The following is a 23,231-nucleotide window of genomic DNA, read 5'->3' on the forward strand; positions in this document are numbered from 1 at the left end:
GAGCTGCACAAGGTGGCCTGACAGAGCCCAGGAGTCATACCTCAAAGAACTGCTTTATTGATACTGCGAGGCTGGGCTTGGCTGCCCGCTCAAGTGGTCCTGTAGAAAATACCTGGGAACTGTGGCTGTTCTGGCTCAGAAGCAGTCACGCCACAGCAGAGGGAAACAAGAAATCCCAACATGAACATAGTCTTTCCAGGGGTGGGTAGGGATGTGCAGGCCTGCATTGGCTCTTGCACTGGCTGGGCCCCCAGAACATTTTTGGCAAATCTTTGCCTTGGCTCAGGGCTCTCAGCAACCAGTTTCAGATGTAAGGGCTGGCCCAGGAGCTGTGGCACTGGTGTCCTTGCAACCATTCGCTTGGGGCTTTCTGCTGAGGTACAGTCTACCTCAGACAGGGGCCTGGACTGGCTCATGCCTCAGGGGCCCCATGCCTGGCATAGTGGTTGTCTGGAGTTGGAACCAGGTAGCAAGAGTCCTGGGTAGTGTTGGCGAGAAACAGCAGAAGGCCACGGAAACCCCCAGCAGGCCTTCTTCCCTCTCCTCAGAGCGGCCAGTGCCCTGGAGTAGCTGAGAGGGTGTCAAGGGAGGTTTGGGAGAGGAGATGCTACACTCAAGGTGGTCTGGAGTTACAGCTTCGGGGGAGCTGCCTCGAAGGTGATTAGACTGGATTCTGGTGTAGTCCCCTTCCCTGGGGGCATGGGAGCTTTGTCTGAGGGCAGGGGGCTGTCCACCTTGGCCCCAGCCTCCTCTTCATCGTCATCCATGCTGGGCCAGACGGACTGATCCTCCACTCTCTTCAGTCGCTCATTGAGGGCCTTCAAGGCCAGTTGCCTGGGGCCAGAAGAGAGAGGACAAAGTCACTCTGGGTTTGGGCTTGGCCCATGCCTTACACCCTTCCACAACAGGCTGACTCCTCCCCCTACCACTTAGATTTCTCCTCCAGAATCCCATGTTTCCCCCATCCCCATGCAGGGCCTGGGGCTCCCCAGGAATTGGATTAGGGCTCACTCTGCCATCAGAATGAGAACCCAAAGGCTACAGAGTCTTCCCTCCATCGCTGAGGCACCTCTAGGCTGAGAAGGCCAGCTAGATATCTGCCAGATTGTCCACCATGCCAGTCACCAGGAGTGGTTCTGAGGGTGGTGCCTAAGGGTGGGTGGAGCTGGTGCTCTAGAGCAGATGGGTAGAATGGCAAGTCCCTGGAGATGTGAGTTTCTGTCTGGCACTGGCATCACATCCAAGGAGAGGGTTATTCTCCCCCTCTCCTGCTTAGGGGACTGTCTTGAGCCTCCTGGCAAGGGTCTATGGGGAAGGCTGGAACTCAGCACCTCCCTTGGCTCTCAGCCCAGGAAGCAGGGCTGACTTGGGTCAGTGTACCCCTCCTGACTCTAATATCCTCCTTCCCAGAAGAATCCCCAAAGCCACCAAGACCCGTGTTACAGCAGAGACTTAGCAGGGTCCTTGCAGGAAGAGCAAGAGAAGAAACAGCCCTCATGGGTATGGCATAGGCTAGAGTCTACTGATTCCATAGGGCAGACCCTTGGAGGCTCCACTTTGGGGGAAGATGGGAAAGCCCTCTAGAAGAAGGTATACACATGTGCTTGGGATCCTGCCCCACAAGATGGGAGTGCCCATACTGCCAGGAAACACTTCCAACAGTGGCCACTGTGGACTCCTGATGCCTCAGCTTCTCTGTGCCACCAATGTGGGCATAGCCTGTGTAGCCTGCCAGGTTCTAACAGAGAAACAAAATCTTCACCATGCCAAGAACATGACAGGAGAGGCACCAAGGACACAGGCATAGAAAGCTCCAGCACACTTCCACTCAGCCTGCCAATCTGGCACAAGACAAGTAGGTACAGACAGGACAGTCCTTCCCTGCTGCTGCCCAGGCTCCTGAAGATGCCCTTGCCAGTTCTAAAGCCTGCCAAGGCAAAGAGGTAAGTGCCATGCTAGTCATTTCCTCACAAGGGTCAAAGAGACAGATAGGAAACCCTGCCTCCCTCTATTAGTAGCCCTTTGGGATTGGGAGTAGCATGCAGTCAGATATCAAACTGATTGAAGTAACCCCCAATTCCATGTAAGCTAACAATGGTAAGGCTCTGTCAAGAACTCACCTCTTGACCTGCCCCACTCCTCTCACCCCAAACCTGCCTCCCCATCCATTTTCTTGGGCCTGGGTAAGTTTTCTGAATGTCCAGCCAACCCTAACAATCCAAGACCTTTCACTGGAGGAGGTGTCACCACTGGCCTGGCCCCACCTGAATAGCTCTGAGGGCAGGTCAGTTCCTACCAGGCCCCATCTCTTGTATTGAATCAGGTTAGGAGAGACACGTCTTTGAGACTTATTACCCATAAAAACCCAAGCTGTAAGGCCCAGAATTATACCCTGCAGCATGCTATATGTATTTTTTAACACCTAGCACCTTGGAGCATGGCAATCTGTGGCCCTTCCCCAGCTGGAAACTCCTTTGAGAAAGGGATGTGTCCCACACTCAACTCCACAGCCCCAGTGGAGAGTAAAGAGAGGGGTAACTCTTTAGTTGAAAGCATAAAGCTTCCCGCCAAGAACCCATTTCACAGATGAGCAAAAGCAGGAGCCTTGACAAATGCAAAGGAACAAAGCCTGCCCTAGATTTCACTACTCAAGTAATTGCCTCAAAAAACTCAAGGATATAGGCCGGGCGCGGTGGCTCATGCCTGTAATCCTAGCTCTCTGGGAGGCCGAGGCAGGCGGATTGTTTGAGCTCAGGAGTTCGAAACCAGCCTGAGCAAGAGCAAGACCCCGTCTCTACCAAAAATAGAAAGAAATTAATTGGACAACTAAAAATATATAGAAAAAACTAGCCTGGCATGGTGGCGCATGCCTGTAGTCCCAGCTACTCGGGAGGCTGAGGCAGGATTGCTTGAGCCCAGGAGTTTGAGGTTGCTGTGAGCTAGGATGACGCCACAGGACTCTAGCCCAGGCAACAGACTGAGACTGTCTCAAAAAAAAAAAAAACAACAACAAAAAAAAAACTCAAGGATAATGTTGGAAACAGAGCTGTGGATCTTAAAGAAGCTGGGACCGCTCGGATGAGTCCATAGATCTGGCAGAGAGAGTAAGAGCTGAATTAAAAAACATCTGTCCTGCTTTGGCCAAAGTGCATCCAGTGAATAATTCAGCCAGGACTCCTGATGCTGCAGATGGCTTGGTTTACAGATAACGAAAAGGTCAGTCTCCACTCTCTGGTGTGGTCAGCAGGCTCCCTCAGTGGGTCATGTAGCCTGCCCTCTGGGTTTGGTGACACATGCCTGCTAGGGGGTGGGTAAATCTGGTAATACCCCAAGCTTCCCTTTCAAAAAGTAAATAAGTGGCAGAGAAGCACAGTATCTGAATTAGGCCCAGGAAGAGGACATAGTTCAGAATTTGAAAATTAGAGTGGCCCAGACCACCTTTTAAGGATCCCAAGCCTCCTTCCCTGTCCCTCCCTCACAGGGGAAAAAGGACCAGCAAGTTTTCCGGCTCCCACAGGATGAGTGTCTAGGAGTCTGAGATTTTGAGGCAAGGCCAGGGTTATGTGTACCTCCATCAACCCCTCACACAGCACCAAAGGAAACTGCATTTCTCAACTCATTAAGTGGCCTGAGGGGTGATAAAAGTACCTCCTAAAGCCGACACACCTAAATGCTGAATTCCTCAAGGCCAAAGACTTAATTTTATCTCTTTCTGAATCTGCCCCAATACCTGACTCTAGATCTCCAGCTTATGTACAGCAAAAACCTCAACAGATGGCGTGTGACTCGACCAATATTAGCTTGACAAGATTTTGGAAGATTTCACAGTACCTTCTCCGCTCCGCATCTTGAGGGTCTGTGCCTGGGAGGCTGATGGTGATGGAGGATGGGGCGCCCACATCGTAGCGCTTCACTGTCTTCTGGCATATCTTTACCTTCACTAGGAGGCTGTGCACTAAATTCGCCAACAGCCCCACCACAGGTTGGAGGATCTCAGGGAAGAAAGTGGCGAAAGCAAAGTGGTCAGCCATGTCTCCTCGGCCCCGGCTATGGCGCTGGTAGAAGCGAAGATACACCCAACTGGAGAGCAGCCCGAAGCCATAGGAAGCCAGCGCTGGGCTCTGGAGCAATGTGGCAAGCCGCAGCAATAGCAGCAGCGCCAGTAGCAGCATGGGCACTACACTGACACGCACCTGGGGCACTCGCAGGACCACGCAGTCCCCCATGGTTTGCTTGAGTGCCACCAGGACACCACCTAGGAAGCCCAAGGCGCCATGAATGCGGATAGTGAATAGGTAGACCAAGTTGAAGGAAGCCATGTAGGTGAGGAGGTAGGCAAAGGCCCCCAGCAGCCCCACAGACACATTCACCACTGAGAAGAAGATGAGCAGCTCCAAGGCTCCCCAGAGGGGCTCCAGCAAACGCCCGGCCACCACCACTGTGGTCAGACTGATGGCTACATCCCATACGTGCTGTTCCATCAGCCCATGGGTGGCCAGGGTCCAGATCCAGAAGTTGGGCGGAAAGAGATAGCCTGGGGTGACCGCCAGGCAGCCCGTGTCCACGGCGAAAGAGAGCAGGTAGAGGAATAATACTGCCCCGCACAGCGCCTTCACCACCACACTAGCGCTGGCCAGGATAGCACCCAAGTGCTGGCGGGCGCCTGGTAGGGCGCGTTGCATCTTCCCAGCGGGCGTTGACCTGAGGAAAGGGACTGGTGGACTAGGGGCCTCCCCGGGGCCTCGTCCCAGTCCGGCCCCGATGGGAGGCCCGGGCTCGGCCTAGTCACTGTCTATGGCCCTGGTGAAAGCTCTGCTTCTGATTGGGTCGGGCTCTGGTTCCGAGGGGCCGAGCCGGGCCTTGTGGGCGGGCCGGAGCCTAAGCCCCTCGCCGAAGACCTGAGGGAAGACCCTGGGCGGCTTGGGTACGCCTGCCTGCCCTCCTTGTAGGCCCCGCACCAGGCCGGCCGGGCTGGCGTTGATCTCAGGGCTGGGCCTCCTCCATCCACTCCGGGGCCCTTCGGTCCGCAAGGGGCTGGGGCCTCGTCTGTGCCCGAGTCAAGCCTGCTTAGCTCCCGCTTGGCCTCGCTCTCGGCTTCCACTGTACCTCCTCCTTTCTCAGGGGTCGACAAACAGGTGTGATGCGCCTGCGCGCCCCCGGCCCCGGGATGCCCTCAGAGCCCCTGTCTTCCGGTTCCTCGGCATGCTGGGATACGGAGTCCTTGGACGCCGCTGAAAGACGAGTCGAACGGGATTCTGGGTAGAACTACAAGTCCCAGGAGGCCATGCGCCAGGACCTTTCCCGTTGGAAGTTAATGGAGGGTGTGCTGGGAGTTGTAGTTCTCGGGAGCCGTTCCCGCAAGTTCTCGCGATGTGAAGGAGGATGCATTAGCATCGCTAACCTCTGAAGGCCGCGGAGCTGAGTTCGGTAGGCAGCACGACTCTAGGGCACACACTTTCTGAATTCCCCAGAAGGAGTGATTCTGTTTATGCATGTACATCTGAGCGTGTGCGTCCTTGTGGGTGCGTGTGTGGGTGAGGATGTTAGACGGTCCTGGTGTGTGTACCAGTGCATGAAATCTCCCGGAACCTCCGTGGTCTGGTGAATATGGCCTGACCTAGGCTAGAATCCTTGCTCTGTCTTGGTGGCTGTGTGGTATTGGCCAAGTTCCCGAACCTTTTTGAAACTCAATTTCATGGACTGTAAAAATGGAGATGGTGACAGGATCTTCTTACCGTAATAATCAAAGGGGACAGAGGCCAGGAGCTATGGCTCACGTCTGTAATCCCAGAGCTTTGGGAGGGTGAGGAGGGAGTCCCGCCTGAGGCCAGCCTGGGTAACATAGTGAGACACTCCCCTCTCTACAAAAGTGAGGTGAACTTGCAACCTGAACCCAGGGCTCCCCCAAAGGGGTGAAGCTGGGCTGCCCTTGGTGACTCTCCTCCCCATCAGAGACTTATGATCTCTGCCTAAGGAAGAGAGGCCTCCCTACCAGCCCCAACTAGGCTAGCCCTGACTCCATTTCATGCCACAGTGGCTTCTGACAGGTTTTGAACTGATTTTTTTTTTTTTGTATATTGAGATTGAGTTACCTTTAAAAAATGTGCATATAATTAAAATAATTATATGACAAAGAACCTCTATAAAGTGCAGAATCCCTTCCTTTCAGCCACTGATCTCAGTACAACTACCAGATGTGTGAATAGTCTATGGGTTATCTTTGGGGTCTGGGTTCCCACTAGATGCCACACCTGGGTGGGGCTGCCAGATTTAGCAAATCAAAATACAGGCCAGTAAGTCAAATTTGAATTTCGGATAAGCAATGAATACTTTTTTAGTATAAGCATGTCCCAAATTTTTTAGCATAGGTATGCTCCATGAAATATTTGAAACACACTTCCATAATGGAAACTTACTTGTTGTTTATTTGAAATTCAGAATTGACTGGGCATTCTGTATTTTTTCTGGCAACCCTACCCAAGGACTTCAGGGGCTGTTGCAGGGCGTGAGAGCGGTCTTGAGGGTTGTGATTTAGGCGTTGCCTGTGCAGAGGAGAGAGGAAAGCCCTGTGTCTTGGCTGAGGCCGGGAATGCACTCCATCTATTTAGCATTCAAGGGCCCCCTGCCAGTGGTACCTCATCTCCAAAATCCTTGCTGATTTTTTACTCTTCTCACCTGGGGGGACAGGAGTTCTTTTTTAGTTCACTCATCTGCAGTATGGGGATAACCAGTATGCTCCCCAAAGATTGTGGTGAGGGCTCAGCTGGGTGAGTGAGAAGTGAGCGGAGTCCCCTGCAGAGGGGAACCTCTGTGCTAGTGGTATAATTCTCGCCCCATGAAAAGAACATGAAGCCAACTAGGGTTGGCTACTAAGATGCTTGGGATTAAAATGAAAAAGGGTGTAGGCCAGAGAAGATTCACAGAAACTGATTGGGCCTACATCTCCAGCAGTGAGCAGTGGTGGCCTTGGGCTTCTTCTGGGCCAGGCAGGAGCTGGGACCCCTGACCTTGTGTGGACAGTGGGACTGGGCCCTCCATCCGGAGAGGTCTGGGGTCTGGAGGTGTGCCAGGTGCTCACTCCTCGCTCCAGGTAGAGGACCTGTCAGCCCCAGGTGGGGGTGGTCTGACCCAATGGCCAGAACCCCCTCCCCAAGCAGGCAACTCATCCCTGCATCTCTGTCTTCTTTCTTTCCTCCAGAGTCCTGGCCTTGAGGCTCTGGGAGACTTTTTTTTTTTTTTTAAGAAGCTTTTTCCCAGAGGCTTTTGTGAAGCTATGAGACAAAGTATGTCAAGGGCCTGGCACTTGGTAGGCACTGGAAGCATCATGCCCTATGGCTATCAGGGACCTGGGTTGCCAAGGCCTTCACTCGCAAGAGACAGTCAAGTGGGACTCTGAGGTCCTGGCCACCTGGTCTTCATAGCTACTAAGTCCTCACCCCCAGGCTGATACAGTGGATGAGAACCATCTGAAGTGAAAATATGAACATTATTTAATAACTGATCTTCTGTAATAAACCATTTGAAAATATTTTACAAGGAATCACACACACAATATTTTACAAAGTTTCTTGACTTTTTTGTCGCTGTTGTTTTTCCGACTTCTGTACAAAATAGAACAACAACAAAAAAAAGGGCAAAGGAAATGGCCCCCCAGTCCCCCAGCCCAAGGTTAGGGGGCAGCCAGGTCAGGTGGGTGATGAGAAGACCCAGCTGGGGGATGGACAACTACCTGATGGGGATTGTTTTGTCTGTTTTTCTGTTTTTTAAACTTAAAATATATATTTATTTTTCTGTATATGTTTCTTTTTTTATTTTTATATTCTCCATTGAGCACCTGACTACACTACAGTTACACACACGCCCCCACAGGACACAATGGCATCCAGGCTGGGCGCACATCATGGACACCCACCCTGGCACCAGCGGCAGGCATGGACCATACACACACACTGAGAAAGTGACAAGCAACATGACATTAATTAACGAAGCCATTAATTAATGCATCACCCTCCCCCCTTCTCCCAATCCATCTGAGCCCCATGGCTACATCCCCTTGCCCTCGGTTCCCCCACTGGCCCCCAAACTGGGATGCCTTTGGGGGAAATTACCAGAATGAATGGTGTGAAAAGCTGTGCCCAGGCCCCGCCTCTGTGTGTGCACAGTGTGTGTGTGTGTGTGTGTGTGTGTGTGTGTACAAGTGTGTTCAGGGGAGGGGCAGTTTGGCCTCCTGGGGGCAGGGAGTGTGTGTGGATGTGTGGGAGGAGAGAGGGAGTGGGCACAGGCCTGAGCGTGTAAAGGCCAGATTGGGGGTGGAATGGCCCAGCCAGGAGAGACTAAGTCACCCCTGCTAAGGCAAAGGGCAATGTCTCATGGGGGTTCCTCTGCTGAGGGGTGCAGGCAGTGGCATGTGGTCCCACTGGGGGCCCACACTAATGAGAAATGGTTATAATGAGCACCTGGAGAGGTGAGGGGCACTTGGGGGACACTGGTGGCTAGGGGTGGGACAGAGTTCTTTACCCCCTGCCCCAGCATTTGGCACTGTTTTGACATTCAGCTTTAGAGATGGGAGGACCAGCTGGGCTGCAGCTCAGATCAGAGGGGGCTGGTAAGCAGGAGATGGAGTGTGCAGGTGCCAACCCTCCCACCAACCCCTTGCTCTGTGTAAGGCTTTGTGTGCCCCCACCCCTATTCCACCCTATGGTGTGTGCGTGTCCGTGTGTGTATGTGCCCCATGTCTAATGTGGGTCCAGTTTCTGACCTCAGGGTTCCAGGTATGTATGGGGTTGTGTCTAGATCTGAATCACTGTTACTGTCCTTACAGTTGCTGGGCTTGGAGGGGACAGGGCTGTAGGCCTGAGAAGGGCAGAAGCCCATCGTGGGCTGCCCCAGGACCTCTGTCCTGCTAGGATTTAAGCTGGGATGCACAGGCCTCAAACTGCCCATCTCACCTTCCTCCATTATTCTCACAGAAACCAAGTTTGGGTGGGACAGAAGAGCCAGCTTAGAGGGGTCCAGCTGAGGCAGAGTCCCCCACACATAGGGAGCCTCCCGGCAGGGCAGGCAGCAGAGGCCTGGTTTGGCACCAGTACATGTGGCCTCCCTGTCTTATCCTACCGGGGTGAGCCCAGCGGGAATGAATGGTCTGGGGACATTGAGCAGTTCAGTGGTGAAACGTGGCTTGAGTGCCAAAGACCTGTGGCGTCCTCCTTAGGCCTCCTCCACCCCAAGGTGCAGACTCAGGGTCTGGGAGCTCAGGTCCTTCTGTGAGGGAGGGACGAGGCTCTAAGGCAGGGAGTGCGGGCGGGAGGGCGGGAGAGAGGCGAGGAGGCCCGGCGGAGGCGGGGCGGGGCGGGGCGCTCAGAGGCGGCGAGAGGCGTGGGCGTGGACTTGAGGCTGGGGCCGGGGCGGTAGGCCCAGGAGGAGCAGCAGCTGCAGGGAGACCAAGACGCCGAGCGACGGCGGGAAGGAGGCTCCGCGGCCACAGTCTGAGGTATCTTCCTGCGGGGAGAGACAGGGAGCTGGTCGGCGTCGCGGGCGCCAGGCCGTGGGATATTCAGGTCTGCCGCCCCCGCTCCTCACCGTCGCGTTGTAGTCGAAGCAGATATGCGGGCCTCTCCGGTATCGCGGTCTCTGCACCAGCTCGCACTGCTCCGGGCCGTCCGCTGGGCATGGGTGGGGAGTCAAGGAGGCGGCGGCGGCGGCAGCATTGGGGGGCGCGCGGGGTAGGAGGGGGCAGGCGGCGGGGAGGGCGGGGGCAGGATACAGTGTGTCTCCTTCTGCAGCAGCCGGCCAGCCTCACACTGGCTGCATAGCGGCTTCTCGGCCACCACGAAGAGAAGGTTGGTGTTGGTCAGTCTCTGCGCGTGGAACAACCTGGAGGCAGCACAGACAGGCGGAGCGTTGGCCCTCACCCCTCCCCTCGGCCTCGCCCCTTCCCTCCTACGGCCCCGCCCACCCAGATGCCCCGCCCCCGTCCTCCCGAAGCGTCTAGCCCCACCCAGACCAGCCCCCCGCAAGCACCTGGAGCAGTTTCCGCAGTCGATGATGGCGTTGTAGGAGGCGTTTACCGAGCCGAAGTAGTACTGGGTCTGTTTCATGACGCAACTGCTCTCGCGCGCCTCGGAGCTCCCCTCGGCCTCCGCGGGGTCTGAGAGGGCCCAGAGCGCCTCAGCCCCGCCCACAGGCCTCGCTCAGCCGCAAGCCCCGCCCTCCCCTTGGAGTCGTCTCTGCTCCGATCGGGGACGGGGATTTAAGGCGGGCCTCCAAAGTCCTACCTACCCGCTTGGAACCAGCTGTGGTAGATGAGGCCGTAGAGAAGCTGCTGGAACAAGGACCTGCAGGGCACGGGGCACCGAGTGGAGGTGGTCGGCAGAGGCCGGTGCCCTGTCCCACTGCTTTTTTGAACTCTCCCGGCCAGGGAGCACCTTCTCTACCCAGCCCCCTCAGGACTCACCAGGCGGCAGCAGAGGTCCACCAGGCCAAATTAAGAAAGTCCGCAATGGTGGGCTGCAGTGGAGAGAGGGGCATGGGCTGCCGTTGCTGCCCCTTCGCCCTAGGTAACCCCCAGCTCTATCAAATGTCAGAAGTGGGTGGGAGAGTCATCTGTGGGCAGGTCTCCCAGTCCTTCCATCTCCCAGCCAGGCATCTCTGGAGACTCACCACAAAGACCCCCCGGGGTGCAGCCCCCAGGTTGCCAGGGGGCTGAGGGGCACAGGCTGCCTGATAGTCGTAGGACTCCTTACGGGTGTAGAAGGAGTTATTGTAGAGTGCCAGCATCAGGTTTGCATCCACCTCACTGAAGAACCTGCCCACCTGGGGATGTCGGGAGGGAGCCCATGGTCACAGGACTGGCAGTGCCACACCCCCAGAAGGTTCAAATCCCTCCCCCCTTCCACTCTTTTCCTGACCCTCACCTGGTCCCACTGATGGTTCTGGTTTGACAGCACCAGGAATCCCCCGTCATCAATGAGGACACAGAGTAGGTCCTGAGAGGTGGGGAAGGGGGAGGAAAGTGGAGAGGGGTTCAGCCCTAGACCTGCCACCCCAGGCCCTGGCAGACCAGTGGTTCAGAGTGGGGGGGGCACCACTCCCCCAAGTCCCCATAAGGCTGTGAAGTCAGGGTGATGATGTTGAGACCCACAGGCCAAGGGATGGGCTAGGAGTTGCAGCTGGGACTAAGAAGTCTGGGAGTGGGGTAAGGTGGGGTCCACAGCAGGTTCAGGGCACACGCACCTCATTGTTAACCTCACAGTCCATCTCACAGTGGCTGCTGGGGCCGCACTGCTGGGCAGAGAATGAGGACCATAAGCCGCCCACCAGTTTTCCTCCCTCCCATCACCCTTCATACACCTGGGTCCCCAGGCCATCTGCAGCTTCCCTGGCTTCCCCATAGGTGCCGGAGCCACTCTGAGTGGGAGGCTTGGTAGGGGTCCCTGGGGACTCCAGAAAGTACCCAAATACCTTCTGAGGCTGGTCCTGGTGGGTACGGTTGCTGGCTAGCACCTTGAACTTCTCAGCCCAAGCTTCTAGGTCCAGCTTGACGCCCACCACTTTGGGGGAGAGCAAGGCGCCATCAGTGCTACCTGCCTGGCAGCACCCTGCCTACTGCCTCTTTCCCCACTTCCATCCCGGGCATTCACCTGCTGGTCTCAGTGTGCGCCCGCCTAGGCTGAGCTCCACAGCTGTGCTGACGAGGACGCCCACTGTGTCGTTCTCCAGCTCCAGTGGCCTTAACAGGGCTGGAGGTGGGATGCGGCAGTTAGAAGTGGGGGCTGGCAGCCACACTGACCCCTCCATGCTGGGCTCTACAAACCCAGGAGCCCAACCCAGGGCTGACTCCAGCCTAAGCACCCAGCACCCAGCATAGTGTCTGGCACAGCCTGTCCATTTCTTCACATCTGCCCAGGTCTCAGCGAGCCTTGTGTTGGAGAGGGGCCTCACAGAGCAGAGCACAGCTCTGGCTGAGCACACAGGGAAGCTGAGGCTTCCCACGTGCTGCTGGGCACCCTGGGTGGACACTCACTATCCTGGTGTGGGGGCTTGAAGACATAACCGTAGTTATCCAGGCTGCGGCGGTAGAAGCTGGCATTGAAGGGCTCAGGGTTCTCTGTCCAGTCCTCAGCTGCCCTAGAGCACCCAAGAGAGGCAGAGGTTGGTGGGTGAGGGGTAGGTGTGGGAGATGGTGGTCTCAGCAGGTGCAAGGAGGCCTCTGGGCAGCAGGGCAGAGTCAGGATTCCAGGCAGGGGCAGGGTGTTGGGTGCTGGAGTAGGTCACTTACTTGTTGGGGAAGACTCGGGTGATGCCACCATCTGTGGCAGCGAACACGGCCAGCAGGCTGTACCTGGGGGCAACAGGGAGGTGGGGTCACAGGCCTGCCTTTTGGTGGGCAGGGCCAGGGCCTCTGGGGCCATCCAAACCTCCTGCCCCCATAGGTTGGGTGGTGCCTACGTGTTGAGATCCTGGTCCCGCCACACACGTTCCACCAGCTGCTGTGTGATGCCTGTGTCCAAGATCAGGTTGTGCAGAAGGAAGTTGTTGCCTGGAACAGGAGGGCAGGGGTGGAGGGGGCATCTTCTTGAAGCTCTCTGCCCACCCTCGTCCCCACCTCTAAGCTCCACCAGGAACCTTGCCCATGACCTGGCCCAGGCCCAGCCCTTGGCATGGGCCTGCATATTTTCCACATCTGCCCGGTCTCTGGGTTCTTCAGGGCCCCATGTTGCCTGGGCACTGCCCAGATCCAGCTGCCCTGCCAGGCACTCACACTGCTTGGAGTCTGGAGTCACTTTCTCCATGAGCTCAATGAAGTTTTTCAGGAACTCGGTGTTGTTGTCTGAGGCATTCAGGTCCTTGCAATACTCTCTGGGGGTGGGGAGGGGCAAGAAGAGCGGGCTTGGGGGGCTGGACAGGGCAGTGGAGTCAAGGCTTCCCAATAGGCCTGCCTGGCCATTCGCTGAGAAGCCCAGGCCTCGGGGAGAGGCACGTGTGTTCTTATAGGCTGCCTGGGTCTGAGCTGGGGCAGACAGGAGAATGAGGGGCTGCTTCCTCCGCTCTGGCAGGTTTTCTCTCCTGGGCAGCCCTGCAGAGCCTCCTATCTCTCCTGTGTGGCTGGACCCAGACGATGCACCTGGGAGGCCCCAGGAAACATCTGGTGGCCGGTTCATCCACCTGTATGCCCTACAGCATTCCCGTGGGCATGAGGTAGGACCGGAGTACCACTGCTGGCTTCTGTCAACCTGAGTCTGAGACCTCATCCTGCCTCTTTCTGGCTGTGTACTTTTGGGCAACTCACTCTAGCTTGCTAAGACTCACTTTTTTCATCATACCAAAGAAGGCGTGGGGAAGTCAGTGGGAATGTGGGAATTCTGGACTGCTTTACCCTCAGAGGTGGGCAGGCCAGATCCTTCACCTCCTCAAGACCCTCATTGGGTTCAGGTTCTGGGTCCAGAGAGCATGGGGCATGAGGGGGCCTGCTTGGGCTCTGCTCCCCACCCAGGGAGTCTTGGTGAGCAGTCCCTCTACCTTGATAGATGGAGCCACCTCCCTTGCCCAATCCCTCATTCACACACCTCTGCCACCAGTGACCCCTTCATTGTCCCATATGGCAGTAACTGTGGGAATTTAAAAAATGTGCCACTTCCCCAGGCCATGCTAGGGCCCATAGCTTGGTGAAGGCACCTAGGACTGGATCTTAGCCCCCCATTTACTCGCTGGCCCCCAGGGACTTTGTGCAGTGTACAGCCTGTGTTTCTGTGCCTGGAGGCCAGATCGGACACACCCAGAGTAACACGCATACCACCAGGCTTGAAATACACCAAGTCACTTGCAGCCTCTCCCGTACACACAATACACACATTCGCATCTGCGGGGTACTTCATTCACTCACCCTATACACATTTATTGAGCTTTTCCAAGCCAAAGATACAGAGGTGACAAAAATGAACAGGGTCTCTGCCTTCAGAGAGCTTCCTCAGGGTCACATGGGCTACGCAGGCCTTTTCATACCTTCCCACAGAGCACTCTCTAGGGCACAGGGCCCTCCCTGCATTTACACTCAGACTCTTACATACATACACAATGACTCACAAGTACAAACATCCAGAGAGAGAGTCACAGAGAAATTGTGGGTGCATGCACAGATGTGCACACACAGGGAGGCAGGAGTGTCCAGAGCCCCCGTGTGGTGCCTGAGAGTGCCCATGGGTCCCTGTCAGCTGCACCCACCCACTGCCCTCATCCAGAGCCCAGGTCACAGAAAGGGCCTTAGCATCTAGGGCCCCGGCCTCCTCAGATGTGGGCCAAAAGTAGAGGGGGTGTGCACGAGGATGTGTGTGTGCACGCTGAGCGTGCACTCCAGGCATGGTTCAGACCTGGGCCTACTCTGGGCCCTGACCCCTCACTTGCCAGAGCAGCTTCTCAAAGCCCCTGCATCCCCCTTCTCCCCGCCCCCCAATTGAGCCACCACACCTAGATTCAGCACTGCCGACAGGGGCTCTGGCTGGCTCAATCCCCAGACCCACACAAACACTGACTGACACAGGACAACGATGGGGTGTGAGGTGAGGGGATAGGAAGGACGCCACAGACCAGAGCAGCAGCTGCCCAGCAAGGGGTGTGCTGGGGACAGCCAGTCCAGGGTGGAAAGGGCTCCTTCCTGGTTGCCTGGGAGGGTGGGGAAGGTCAGCAGACAGTCCAGAGCCCTCCTGCCCCAGGCCTGCTGGGAGCTGGGGCTGTGGGGGCACTGGCCACTGCTGCCTGGTGCGGCTACATGGCCTGGGTATGCACACAGCCGTGTATACCAGGCTATGTATGGGGGCCTGGGGGCGACACTGCACAGGACACAGACACACAGAGTTCCAGGCAGCAGTGCAGGAGGCAGGGCTGGGGCAGTCAGGGTGGGGGAGGACACCTCAGCAAGGCCACACGCAAGCTACCTGGGAGCAATGAAAACATGTCCTTCAGACTCAAAGCTGCTGGGGAGCAGGAACTCAAAATCTGCAACAGAAACGGGGGGTTACCCGGCGGGGGCTGGGGAGGCTGGAGGCCAGGGGGCTCAGAGCTGTGGGGCTGAAGGGACAGGGGAGAGGGTGGCTTGAGGGAGGGGGAGACACCAGCAAAGAGGGAACCCGCCACTTCCACGTTCAGGTTCGAGCCAGAGAGAAGGGATGGGCGGGGAGGGGTGGAGGGCCTGTGTGACTACAGCATTGCAGGAGGAGGGCAGTTATAGCCAATATGTTGCCCGGGCCTGGTCCTCTGTCGGCAGTGAGTCCCTTGGCGTGGCTGTATATGCTTCCATACGGCTGTATAGCACATATACACAGACACACACACACACATATATATACACACACTGCTATATATATGCATGGTCTGGGGGAGGCGCCAGTCTCACTCTTATCACATCCATAATGGAAAAAACCACATGCTGAGCTTCCTTCGCCTCCAAAGAGACTTTGAGGAAGGGAATCGGCTTGGCTGCGGATTTTTGTCTCTCTTTGCCGCAGCCGTTTGCATTTTGGTAGGTCTTGCTTTTGTTCTGTGTCAGGCATCAACATGGCCAAACCAAGGGGGTTTCTTACGGGCACAGACAGTCCAACCAGAGACAGGTGGGGGCAGCTGGGGGTGGACTGCAGTGCATTGTGGGGGTCTGGTGGTCCCCTTGGGACAGGAAGCTGGGTGAAGGGAGACCCTCGAAGTGCCTGGGACTGTTCTCACAGCGTGGGAAGAGAGTCTGGAGACCGGTGCTGGCACCTGCACACCTGCTGCCCTGGGCTGGGGGCATGACGGGGGCAGGTGGGGAAGAAGGGCTGGCTCTCCACCCTTCCTAAGACCTGTCTGGACTCACAGCAGCCAGGAGGAATGCTGGGAGCTCCAGAGGGGGTGGGGGTGCTGTTGAGGGGTCCATCAGTTGGGTCTGTGCCCTGAGCTTATGAGCTTTGCCTGTGTGTGTGAGCATGGATGCATGCGTGTGCATGTGTATGTGACAGCCTCTGTGTGTGTGTGTGTGTGTGTGTGTGTGTGACTGCCTTCATGTGTGGGTTTGTGAGTGAACCTAACAGTGTGGCCCCTGGGGCTCCTCTGTGGCCTCTCCCTGCCCAGCTAGACTGGGCACCTTGCAGGTGTGCATCTGGGAGGTGTCCCTCTGCTCCTGACCACTCTCACTCTGGGCACTTCATCTTCCTATCCTGTCTTCATCCACGGTCTGATCTCTCTTTTGCCCCTTGGGCTTTACGTATAGAAGAGGGCTTTTCTCTGTTCCCAAGTACTCCCACAAGGCACTGCAAGATTCCAGACTGGGACTTCGGGTGCTTGGAGGGGCTGGGCAGTCACTGGTTGGACTGTTCCTTTCTGATAGGACTGTGAGGCAGGGTTTGGACACAAGCCAATGGGGAAGGGGTGGAGGGGAGGGGGAGGAGGAAAAAGAAAAAGGAGGGGGAAGGAGCAGGGAGGGAGACTATGCTATGTTTGTCACTGTTACCAGGGCCCTGCATTTCTGCGGTCACTGGGGGAATGTGGGTGGGGAGACGGAAGGAAAAAGACAACTCAAGCCAGTGGGAGTAGGGCACGTCCCCTACCCCCACCCGGGCCAGTGGAGGTGGCTGTATCCACTTGGCTGGACTTGGCTGGACAGGGCCCCTAGGGCTTGGGAGTGCTTGCTTCCATGTCACAGGGATGTCCCCTCGTGGCTCCTACACCCCATCTGCCCCGGTGTTTCCTGAGAGAGGTGGCTGTCTGTCTATGCAGGGACCTTCATGTGTTGTCCTCTCTCACTCCCTGGTTCTCTGCCAGGGCTTGGGGGTTCACTGCCCCCCTTTCTGGAAGTCTCTCGGGCTTAGGCAGTGCCGAGTGCCAGAACCTTTTTCTTCATACCCAGCCTGATTTCCTCCAAGTTCCATTGCTGGCCCTTGAGGTCTAGACAGTTCCTATTCCATCCCTGGTCAGGCCCACAGACCCCCATCTGCCTTTATTTCCCCAGGGGAACACCTTTTCCACATCTGCCTGCCCACCCACCTCAGGGCAGGGCTGGGCCAATGGGCCTTAGCAAAGCCTTTGGGAGCAGTGGCGGGGAGGGAGGGGGGTGGTGGTGGTGGTGGTGGTGGTGGCAGGACAGAGGTACTTCAGCACCTAGGCTAGTGCCCAGATGGTCCCCTCAGCCTTGTTCTTCCAGTGGCCTGGCTGCCTGCCCTATGCTGCCCCTTTGCCCCTTGGCCCCAGGGTCAGGGTGTGAGGCTTCCAGGCTTTTCTGTCTCCCTTTTTGGAGGGCTGCCAGCTTCTGCAGCCACTGCCAGAGAGCAGAGGAAGCCCTGGGGGCTGGGCCTTTCCTGTAGGCACATATAAGCCCCTCCAAGGGCTGATCTACCCATTGCATCTCAGGCTCCCTGCCCTGCTGGGTGGGAGGTGGGGGAGAGGCGTCCAGCCCTGTCCCCACTGTTGAGTTGTCTTGGAGGGACAGAGAAGGTTGTGGGGAGGCAGGGGCCTTCCCAGAGGGAGTGAGGAGTATGAGGAAAGGGCCTCAGCCTCAGATCACACCAGAGAACACCCTGCAGGCAGGGCTGGGGGCAAGGACCAATGGCTCTAATGGAGGTTTAGGGATCATAGGAAAGGCAAGAACTAGAGGCCCCAGGGGATGCTGGGAGGGGAGCCCTGGAGAGGAGGGGAGCCCTGGAGAGCAGGGGTTTGGCTGGTCCTGGGCAGGGAGGGGGGCAAGCAGGGGCGTGAGGGCAGGTGGGGTGGGGAGAGGAGGGTGCACTGGTTCTGAATATACTTGCCCTTCAGTTTGCTGATTGGCACTGGGACAGTCCACCAAGAGAGAAAGCGAGGAAAACAAAAACAACACAAACACAAAAACAAACGAAAAGGGGGAGGGGAAGGGGAGGGGCACAAACAATATTTTATTCAATGGCTGTTTGAATGAAAATATTGTGTCTCATCATCATACCGAAAGGAAACTTCTTGCAAAAAACGACATGAGAGAGAAAGAGAGAGCAAGAAAACTCAAAGGAGATGAGCCCCAGTTGGCCAGGCAGGTGGGGGCGCCCGGTGGGGCCGGAGCCCCAGCCTCCCTCCCAGCGACCTTGGGTGCTGTGGGCAGGGGGGGCCACAGGCTCTGGAGATCCAGGCCTCTCTGGAGAGGCCCAGGGTGAGCAGGGCATGCAGGGGTGAGCCACAAGCAGAGGATTGGGAGAGGGAGGGAAAGGCAGAGGGGAGAAAAGAAAGAGAGAGAAAGAGGAAGGGGGATGCAGGGGTGAAGGAGAGAAGAAGGAGGGGAGGGAGGGACTGATGAGGGGGCCAGGGTGCAGACCAGAGGGAGTGAGGGGGAGAGAGGGTGTGAGACCGAGGGGAGAGACTAAAGGGAAAGAGGGAAGGGAGGAGTGCAGGGGTAGGGGAGAGAGGGAGGGAAGGAGGGGAAGTGGGAGAGAGAAATGGAGGGAATGAGCAGAGGGGAGAGGAAAGAGCAGGAGGGAGAAGGGGTGAAGAGAGGAGGGAGGGCAGAGAGGTGGGAGGAGGAAAGTGAGCGACTGAGTGGGACCTGGGTAAAGGGAACAGAGGAGAGGGTGGGGGGAAAGAGGGACCCTGGGGGGTGGTGCCACAGGGGAAGGAGCTGAGCAGCTGAGCAGGGAGAAGGGTGAAGGAGATGAGGGGAGGGGTTGTCTTCCAAGAATGTAGCCCCCAGGGGTGTGCCAGGCAGGCAGGCTAAGGAGGGAAGACACGAAGTAGGAGAAACCAAAAACAGAAACCTCAACAGAAACCATGAGAGAATGGTTTGGAACCAAATCTGAGAAAAGGCGAGCATGCAGATTTCCACAGACTTTTGAAGGCCGGTGCCCCAGCCTGCGGGCACCTGAGGGGTGGGCAGACTGGGCAAGAGGGGCGCCTTGCCGGCAAGCACGGCTGACTATGCTGCCTGGGGCCGGCCAGGGTGCGGGGCGGAGGCAGGGGTGCAGGGCGCAGGCAGGGGCCGGGCCACTTACACTTGACCTGCAGGATCTGGTCACTGAGGTTGGCTTGGAGGTAGAAGGTGCTATAGGGCGGGAGCACCAGCCCTAGGCTGGGGAGTGGAAGTGGAGAGCACAGTCACTGCTGGGGAGAGGGAGGCCACACTGGCACCCCTTCCCCATGGCCTTGGAGTTGGGCAGAGAGGCCCAAGCTGTGGTATCCCCTCCTCCCACCACCAGAGACCCTTCTCCCTGCTTAGCTATGGGAGATGCATGGCCTAGGGGGCAGCTCTCCACTCCCCCAAACTCTCCTGGAGGCCACCAAACAACCAGCCCCAAAGCAAATCCCTACCCTGCCTCCCACCCCCAGCAGCTTCCCACAACACCCCACCCGCCTGGTCAGCCTCCTCCGTCTGGTCAGTGGCAAATTCACAAGAGGCAGAACACTGTCAGTGAGCTAGCTGCAGGGGGGGGTGCTGCTGGGAGGGGTCCAGAGTCCCCAGATACTCAGGCCATGTGAGAGCCAGCTAAAAGCAGGGCTGGCACTCATATGGTGAGGCGGCACCTGTAGGCTGGTCCTAGGGTGTGAGGATGCCCCATTTCAGAATGGACAACCTGCACCGACCCAGCCTGGTTCACAAGGGGACCCGGCCCCGGCTGTGACGCTGGCCCTGGCGGAGAGCAGGCGTGAATGTGCTGAAGTGTCCTGGGCACAGGTACTCAGGGCTGGGTGAGGCGGGAGTGACGTGAGAGGGGGTGGGTATGAGGAGACATCGGAGGCACCATCCTGTCTCTGTCCTGTGCTCTCAGGACCTGCTGCTTGTTTCTGAAGGGCCAGGGGAGGCCCTTGGGGACTGAGCATCCCCAGGAAAGTAGTAAGGAGCCCTGGCACTGGTGCCCCACTGGGATGGTGGTCACAGCAGACTGGGGTGGAGAGGGAGTAGCAACTGGACTCAGACTCTGGGGCTGCCCCCAACGCTCTCTGCCCACCAGCCCTGGCCCCACTCACCTGTAGTTGGTGCTCCTGATAGGCACCCAGGTGTAGTTCCGGATCACCTCGTCTATGTACCTCTGGGAGAGGAGGCTGGGTCAGGCACTTGCGCTGGCAGGCAGGGGTCAGGGGTCGGGTAGGAGGGTGCCCACCCTGACTCCTTGGCCCCCTCTCCTGCCTTCTCACCTCATCCAAGGACTTAACCAATGTTCTGATCTGCTTGTGGCCCTTGTTGCCATCGATCATGCTCCGACGGATCTGGAAGGGCCAGGGATGTGAGGGGCAGGGCCCCCACTCTCTGCTCTCTGTGCCTACCCCCATCCCTTCCCCCTCCTTCTCCTTACCTCTTCCTTGTTCTCATCCTCCAGCTCCGCATCCAGGAAGTCTAAAGTCACAGGTTCCCGGAAGTTGGTGGTCTGTGGGAGGCAGAGCAGGAAGTCAGAAGTCCCCATCTTGGAGGGTTTACCCACCCTCCAGGTCGCCCACCTGGCTCACCTGGGGCTTGAGATTGGGGTGCAGCAACACGTAGCCGTTCAGGTCAATGGCAAACACATAGCCGTTGGCTCCAAGCTGGGGGTAGATTGGGAGCTCAGGGTCTGGAGGACTGGGCAGGGATTCCTGGCTCTGGAGCTCTTCACCATTCTCCTTCCACTACACTGAGGGGTGCTGTTTGCCTGCCTGGGCCAAGGGCCCCCACATGCCACATGGCCCTAAGCCCGTCTTGCAAGCCAGGCCAGCAGGCTGGGTGCCCCTCATGTGCCAGCCCTTGCCACGGCACCCTGTGGTTCCAGCCTCTGTCCCTGCTCTCGTGGGGCTGTCAGCCAGCCTGACTGCTCCGCCTCCACTGGCCCCACAGGGCTGCTGCTCTTGTCCCCTGTGTCCCACTACTGCTGCTGGTTTGTGCCTCTCCTTACTCCCAATTAGAACAGCACAGGGGAGGAGCAGCGCTTGGGACTCTGAAGGCCTGGGCTGACCTTGCAGGCGGAATGGGAGGAGGAGTAGGAGTACAGCCTCACCTCTCAGACAGTTTTCTCACCGCATGTGGAGACCAGAGCCACGGCCCCTGACCTCTCAGGGCCAAGCAGGGCTTCAGGGCACTCAGGCTTAATGATGCTGTCACAAGCACCCCACCTCTCCCCCCTTTCACGGGCGAGACCCCGACTCCTTAACCACAGGCCCTGGGCCAGCCACACTGCGACCTTGCCCCTCGCCTGGTTGACGATTCTGTTTTTCACCTCCAGGCCTTTGCCCAGAGTCCCCTCTGTCACCAGCGTGTGCCTTCCCCTCCTTTCTGCCCAGGGCACTGCTTCCTATGCACACGGGCCAAGTCTGGCCTGCCGCCTGCTACCGTAAGGCCATGAGCTAAGAATGGTTTTTATGTTTTTAAATGGTTGGAAAACATCAAAGGAAGAATTATATTTCATGACATGTGGAAATTATCTGAAATTCAAATATCAGTCTCCACAAATAAAATTGTATTGGAACATAGCCATGCCCATTTGTTTATGTTTTGTCTGTGGCTGCTTTCACAATACAGCAGCAGAATTGAGCATGAGATGGGTATTTAGGCTGGCAAAGCCTAAAATATTCAGTCTGGCTCTTTACAGAAAGTTTGCCAGCCCAAGGTCACCTTCATCTAGGCCCAAGGTCATCTCCTGGGGAAGCCTTCTCTGATTTCCTGAACTCATAGGTCTCCATGGAGGCGCTGTAATCCCCATCAGCTAGCCTGGTTTGTGTCTGTGTGGGAGGCAGTGCAGGGTGGATGGGCAGGTGGACACTCACTGTGTAGTTAGGAGTCAGCCTCTTGATGTCATTCAGAGACACATCGATGCCCATCACGCCCAGGATCAGCTGGTTCTGGGAGCAGAGACATGGAGGTCTGTAATGGACTCAATTCCATGGGGACTCCCTGCCCAGCTGCCACACCCAAGGCCTCAAGCTGCTCTCACAGGTGGCAGTGGCCTTGTCTGGTTTGCAGGCCTGCCCCTCCCTTCTCCATCCCCAGACCTGCTGAGATCATGCCCAACCCTGCCCCAGCAGGGCACCTCACCTTCTTTTCCCCAGGGCCATCCTGTGTCAGGTTGAAAACAGGGAGGGTCCCTGTTACCACCAACCCCAGCCCCTAAAGGAGAGGAGGATGATGGGGTCTTCTGAGGCAGGCCCCGCCATCACCCCAAGTGTTCAGAGCAGGGGCCACCTCTCTTTCACTTCTGCTTGGTTTACCCCGCAAGGAAGTCCTCAGGGGTCTTCACCCTGTGGGCACATCCCTGGGGAAGGTTGCCAGCCCCACCCCTTCCTCACCCAGAGGCCTTACCAGTGCGTCCTCGTACACGTTGGTCCACTGCACCTGCTTGGCCTCCTTGCCCGCCAGCACCATGGGCCTGCCCAACACGTCTAGATATTCCTGGGGAGGAGGCGCAGCAGGGGTCCTGAGTGTCTGTGCTCTCCCCATTCTGCCTCCTGTGCGTTGGGATTGTGTCCCCAGCAGCCACCAGGGGGCTCTCTTGGCCCACAGCAGCCCACTGCACACAGCATCTCCGCAGGGAGGCGAGGGGCTGGGAGGAAGCACCCTCCAGTCTCACCTGCGTGTTGATGCGGATGGCTCCAATAGAAGGGATCTCAAAATAGTAACCTGTGAAGGAAGGGGAGGCAGCGATGGGCCTGGGTGGCACTGCGGGACCCACAGCCCTGACTTGACCCTCGGGCTCCCTCTCTTTGGTGTCACTCCCCCCAAACTCATATCCCTTTAGTGCTCCTGCCATTGCACTGTAAGTGGGACCAACACCAGGGAAAGGGAGTGAGTGTAGGGGTATACGGAAGCAGAGCAGGGGGCAGGAGCCAGAGGCCTGCAGTCCCTCATGGCAGTGACATTCAGAGTCTACCCAGCAGCCAGGCCTAGCTGTGGGGAGAGACAGACTGATCAGCAAACAGACGCAGGAGCAGACGAGAGATGGATAGACAGTGGACGGTGGACAGACAGATGGGCAGAAGGATGCTCAGTCAGATGGACACGTTAGAGAGCCCACCAGACAGAAAGTGATGGACAGCCACCTGTATGAAAAGATGCACTGTCTGTCTGTCCACGGCAGATGAACAAACAGTTGGATGACAAACCCAATGGACAGCAGGACATGGCAGGCAGTCCCCCTGGCGGTGATGTCAGGCAAGGTACCTTTGTTGGCGCAGGCCATCCACTGCAGGGGTGTGACGTCGTAGTTATGCTGCCCCACGGAGAAAGTGAACACACGCACCTGGGGGTTGGGGGGCTTGAGGTTACTGCTGTGGCCACCAGGGGACAGCCCTCCCCT

The 23,231-nt window shown here is 57.3% G+C and overlaps 2 protein-coding genes and 1 long non-coding RNA gene across 5 annotated transcripts in view; 1 reads left to right on the forward strand and 2 right to left on the reverse strand.

Annotated features, from left to right (window-relative positions):
* Positions 1 to 33: 33 nt before the first annotated feature.
* On the reverse strand, positions 34 to 5,183 carry TMEM115 (transmembrane protein 115). The gene is made up of 2 exons (XM_012637697.1): positions 3,832 to 5,183; positions 34 to 834 (listed from the first exon to the last, which is right to left on the reverse strand). Exons 1-2 carry the CDS (start codon positions 4,680 to 4,682, stop codon positions 630 to 632), a joined length of 1,056 nt encoding a protein of 351 aa, XP_012493151.1. The 5' UTR covers positions 4,683 to 5,183; the 3' UTR covers positions 34 to 629.
* Positions 5,184 to 7,284: 2,101 nt separating this feature from the next.
* The window catches only part of CACNA2D2 (calcium channel, voltage-dependent, alpha 2/delta subunit 2), a 137,948-nt gene continuing 122,001 nt past the window's right edge, over positions 7,285 to 23,231 (reverse strand). Inside the window, exons 13-39 of one of the 3 annotated variants that reach the window (XM_012665817.1) lie at positions 23,096 to 23,174; positions 22,506 to 22,555; positions 22,238 to 22,327; positions 21,974 to 22,045; positions 21,706 to 21,780; positions 20,419 to 20,493; positions 20,268 to 20,339; positions 20,110 to 20,181; positions 19,942 to 20,003; positions 18,969 to 19,045; positions 17,766 to 17,786; positions 14,931 to 14,991; positions 12,761 to 12,858; positions 12,448 to 12,538; positions 12,278 to 12,340; positions 12,023 to 12,126; positions 11,640 to 11,738; positions 11,461 to 11,549; positions 11,233 to 11,280; positions 10,914 to 10,985; positions 10,660 to 10,812; positions 10,454 to 10,506; positions 10,279 to 10,334; positions 10,021 to 10,147; positions 9,764 to 9,873; positions 9,580 to 9,662; positions 7,285 to 9,498 (exon numbers count right to left, since the gene is read on the reverse strand). In XM_012665817.1, coding sequence (XP_012521271.1) covers positions 9,358 to 9,498; positions 9,580 to 9,662; positions 9,764 to 9,873; positions 10,021 to 10,147; positions 10,279 to 10,334; positions 10,454 to 10,506; positions 10,660 to 10,812; positions 10,914 to 10,985; positions 11,233 to 11,280; positions 11,461 to 11,549; positions 11,640 to 11,738; positions 12,023 to 12,126; positions 12,278 to 12,340; positions 12,448 to 12,538; positions 12,761 to 12,858; positions 14,931 to 14,991; positions 17,766 to 17,786; positions 18,969 to 19,045; positions 19,942 to 20,003; positions 20,110 to 20,181; positions 20,268 to 20,339; positions 20,419 to 20,493; positions 21,706 to 21,780; positions 21,974 to 22,045; positions 22,238 to 22,327; positions 22,506 to 22,555; positions 23,096 to 23,174 — 2,193 coding nt within the window. In that variant the 3' untranslated portion in view covers positions 7,285 to 9,357. Of the gene's footprint in view, positions 9,499 to 9,579; positions 9,670 to 9,763; positions 9,874 to 10,020; positions 10,148 to 10,278; positions 10,335 to 10,453; positions 10,507 to 10,659; positions 10,813 to 10,913; positions 10,986 to 11,232; positions 11,281 to 11,460; positions 11,550 to 11,639; positions 11,739 to 12,022; positions 12,127 to 12,277; positions 12,341 to 12,447; positions 12,539 to 12,760; positions 12,859 to 14,930; positions 14,992 to 17,765; positions 17,787 to 18,968; positions 19,046 to 19,941; positions 20,004 to 20,109; positions 20,182 to 20,267; positions 20,340 to 20,418; positions 20,494 to 21,705; positions 21,781 to 21,973; positions 22,046 to 22,237; positions 22,328 to 22,505; positions 22,556 to 23,095; positions 23,175 to 23,231 lie in introns of all 3 variants that reach the window. The other 2 variants (XM_012665825.1, XM_012637654.1) reach the window with 2 other exon arrangements.
* Positions 10,003 to 12,820, forward strand: LOC105804951. Its single transcript, XR_001137185.1, has 3 exons — positions 10,003 to 10,501; positions 10,944 to 10,978; positions 12,432 to 12,820. It is a non-coding gene; the product is annotated as an uncharacterized LOC105804951 (long non-coding RNA).

Source organism: Propithecus coquereli, unplaced genomic scaffold (genome assembly GCF_000956105.1).
Source record: "Propithecus coquereli isolate 6110/MARCELLA unplaced genomic scaffold, Pcoq_1.0 Scaffold1, whole genome shotgun sequence".
Lineage (NCBI taxonomy): Eukaryota > Metazoa > Chordata > Mammalia > Primates > Indriidae > Propithecus > Propithecus coquereli.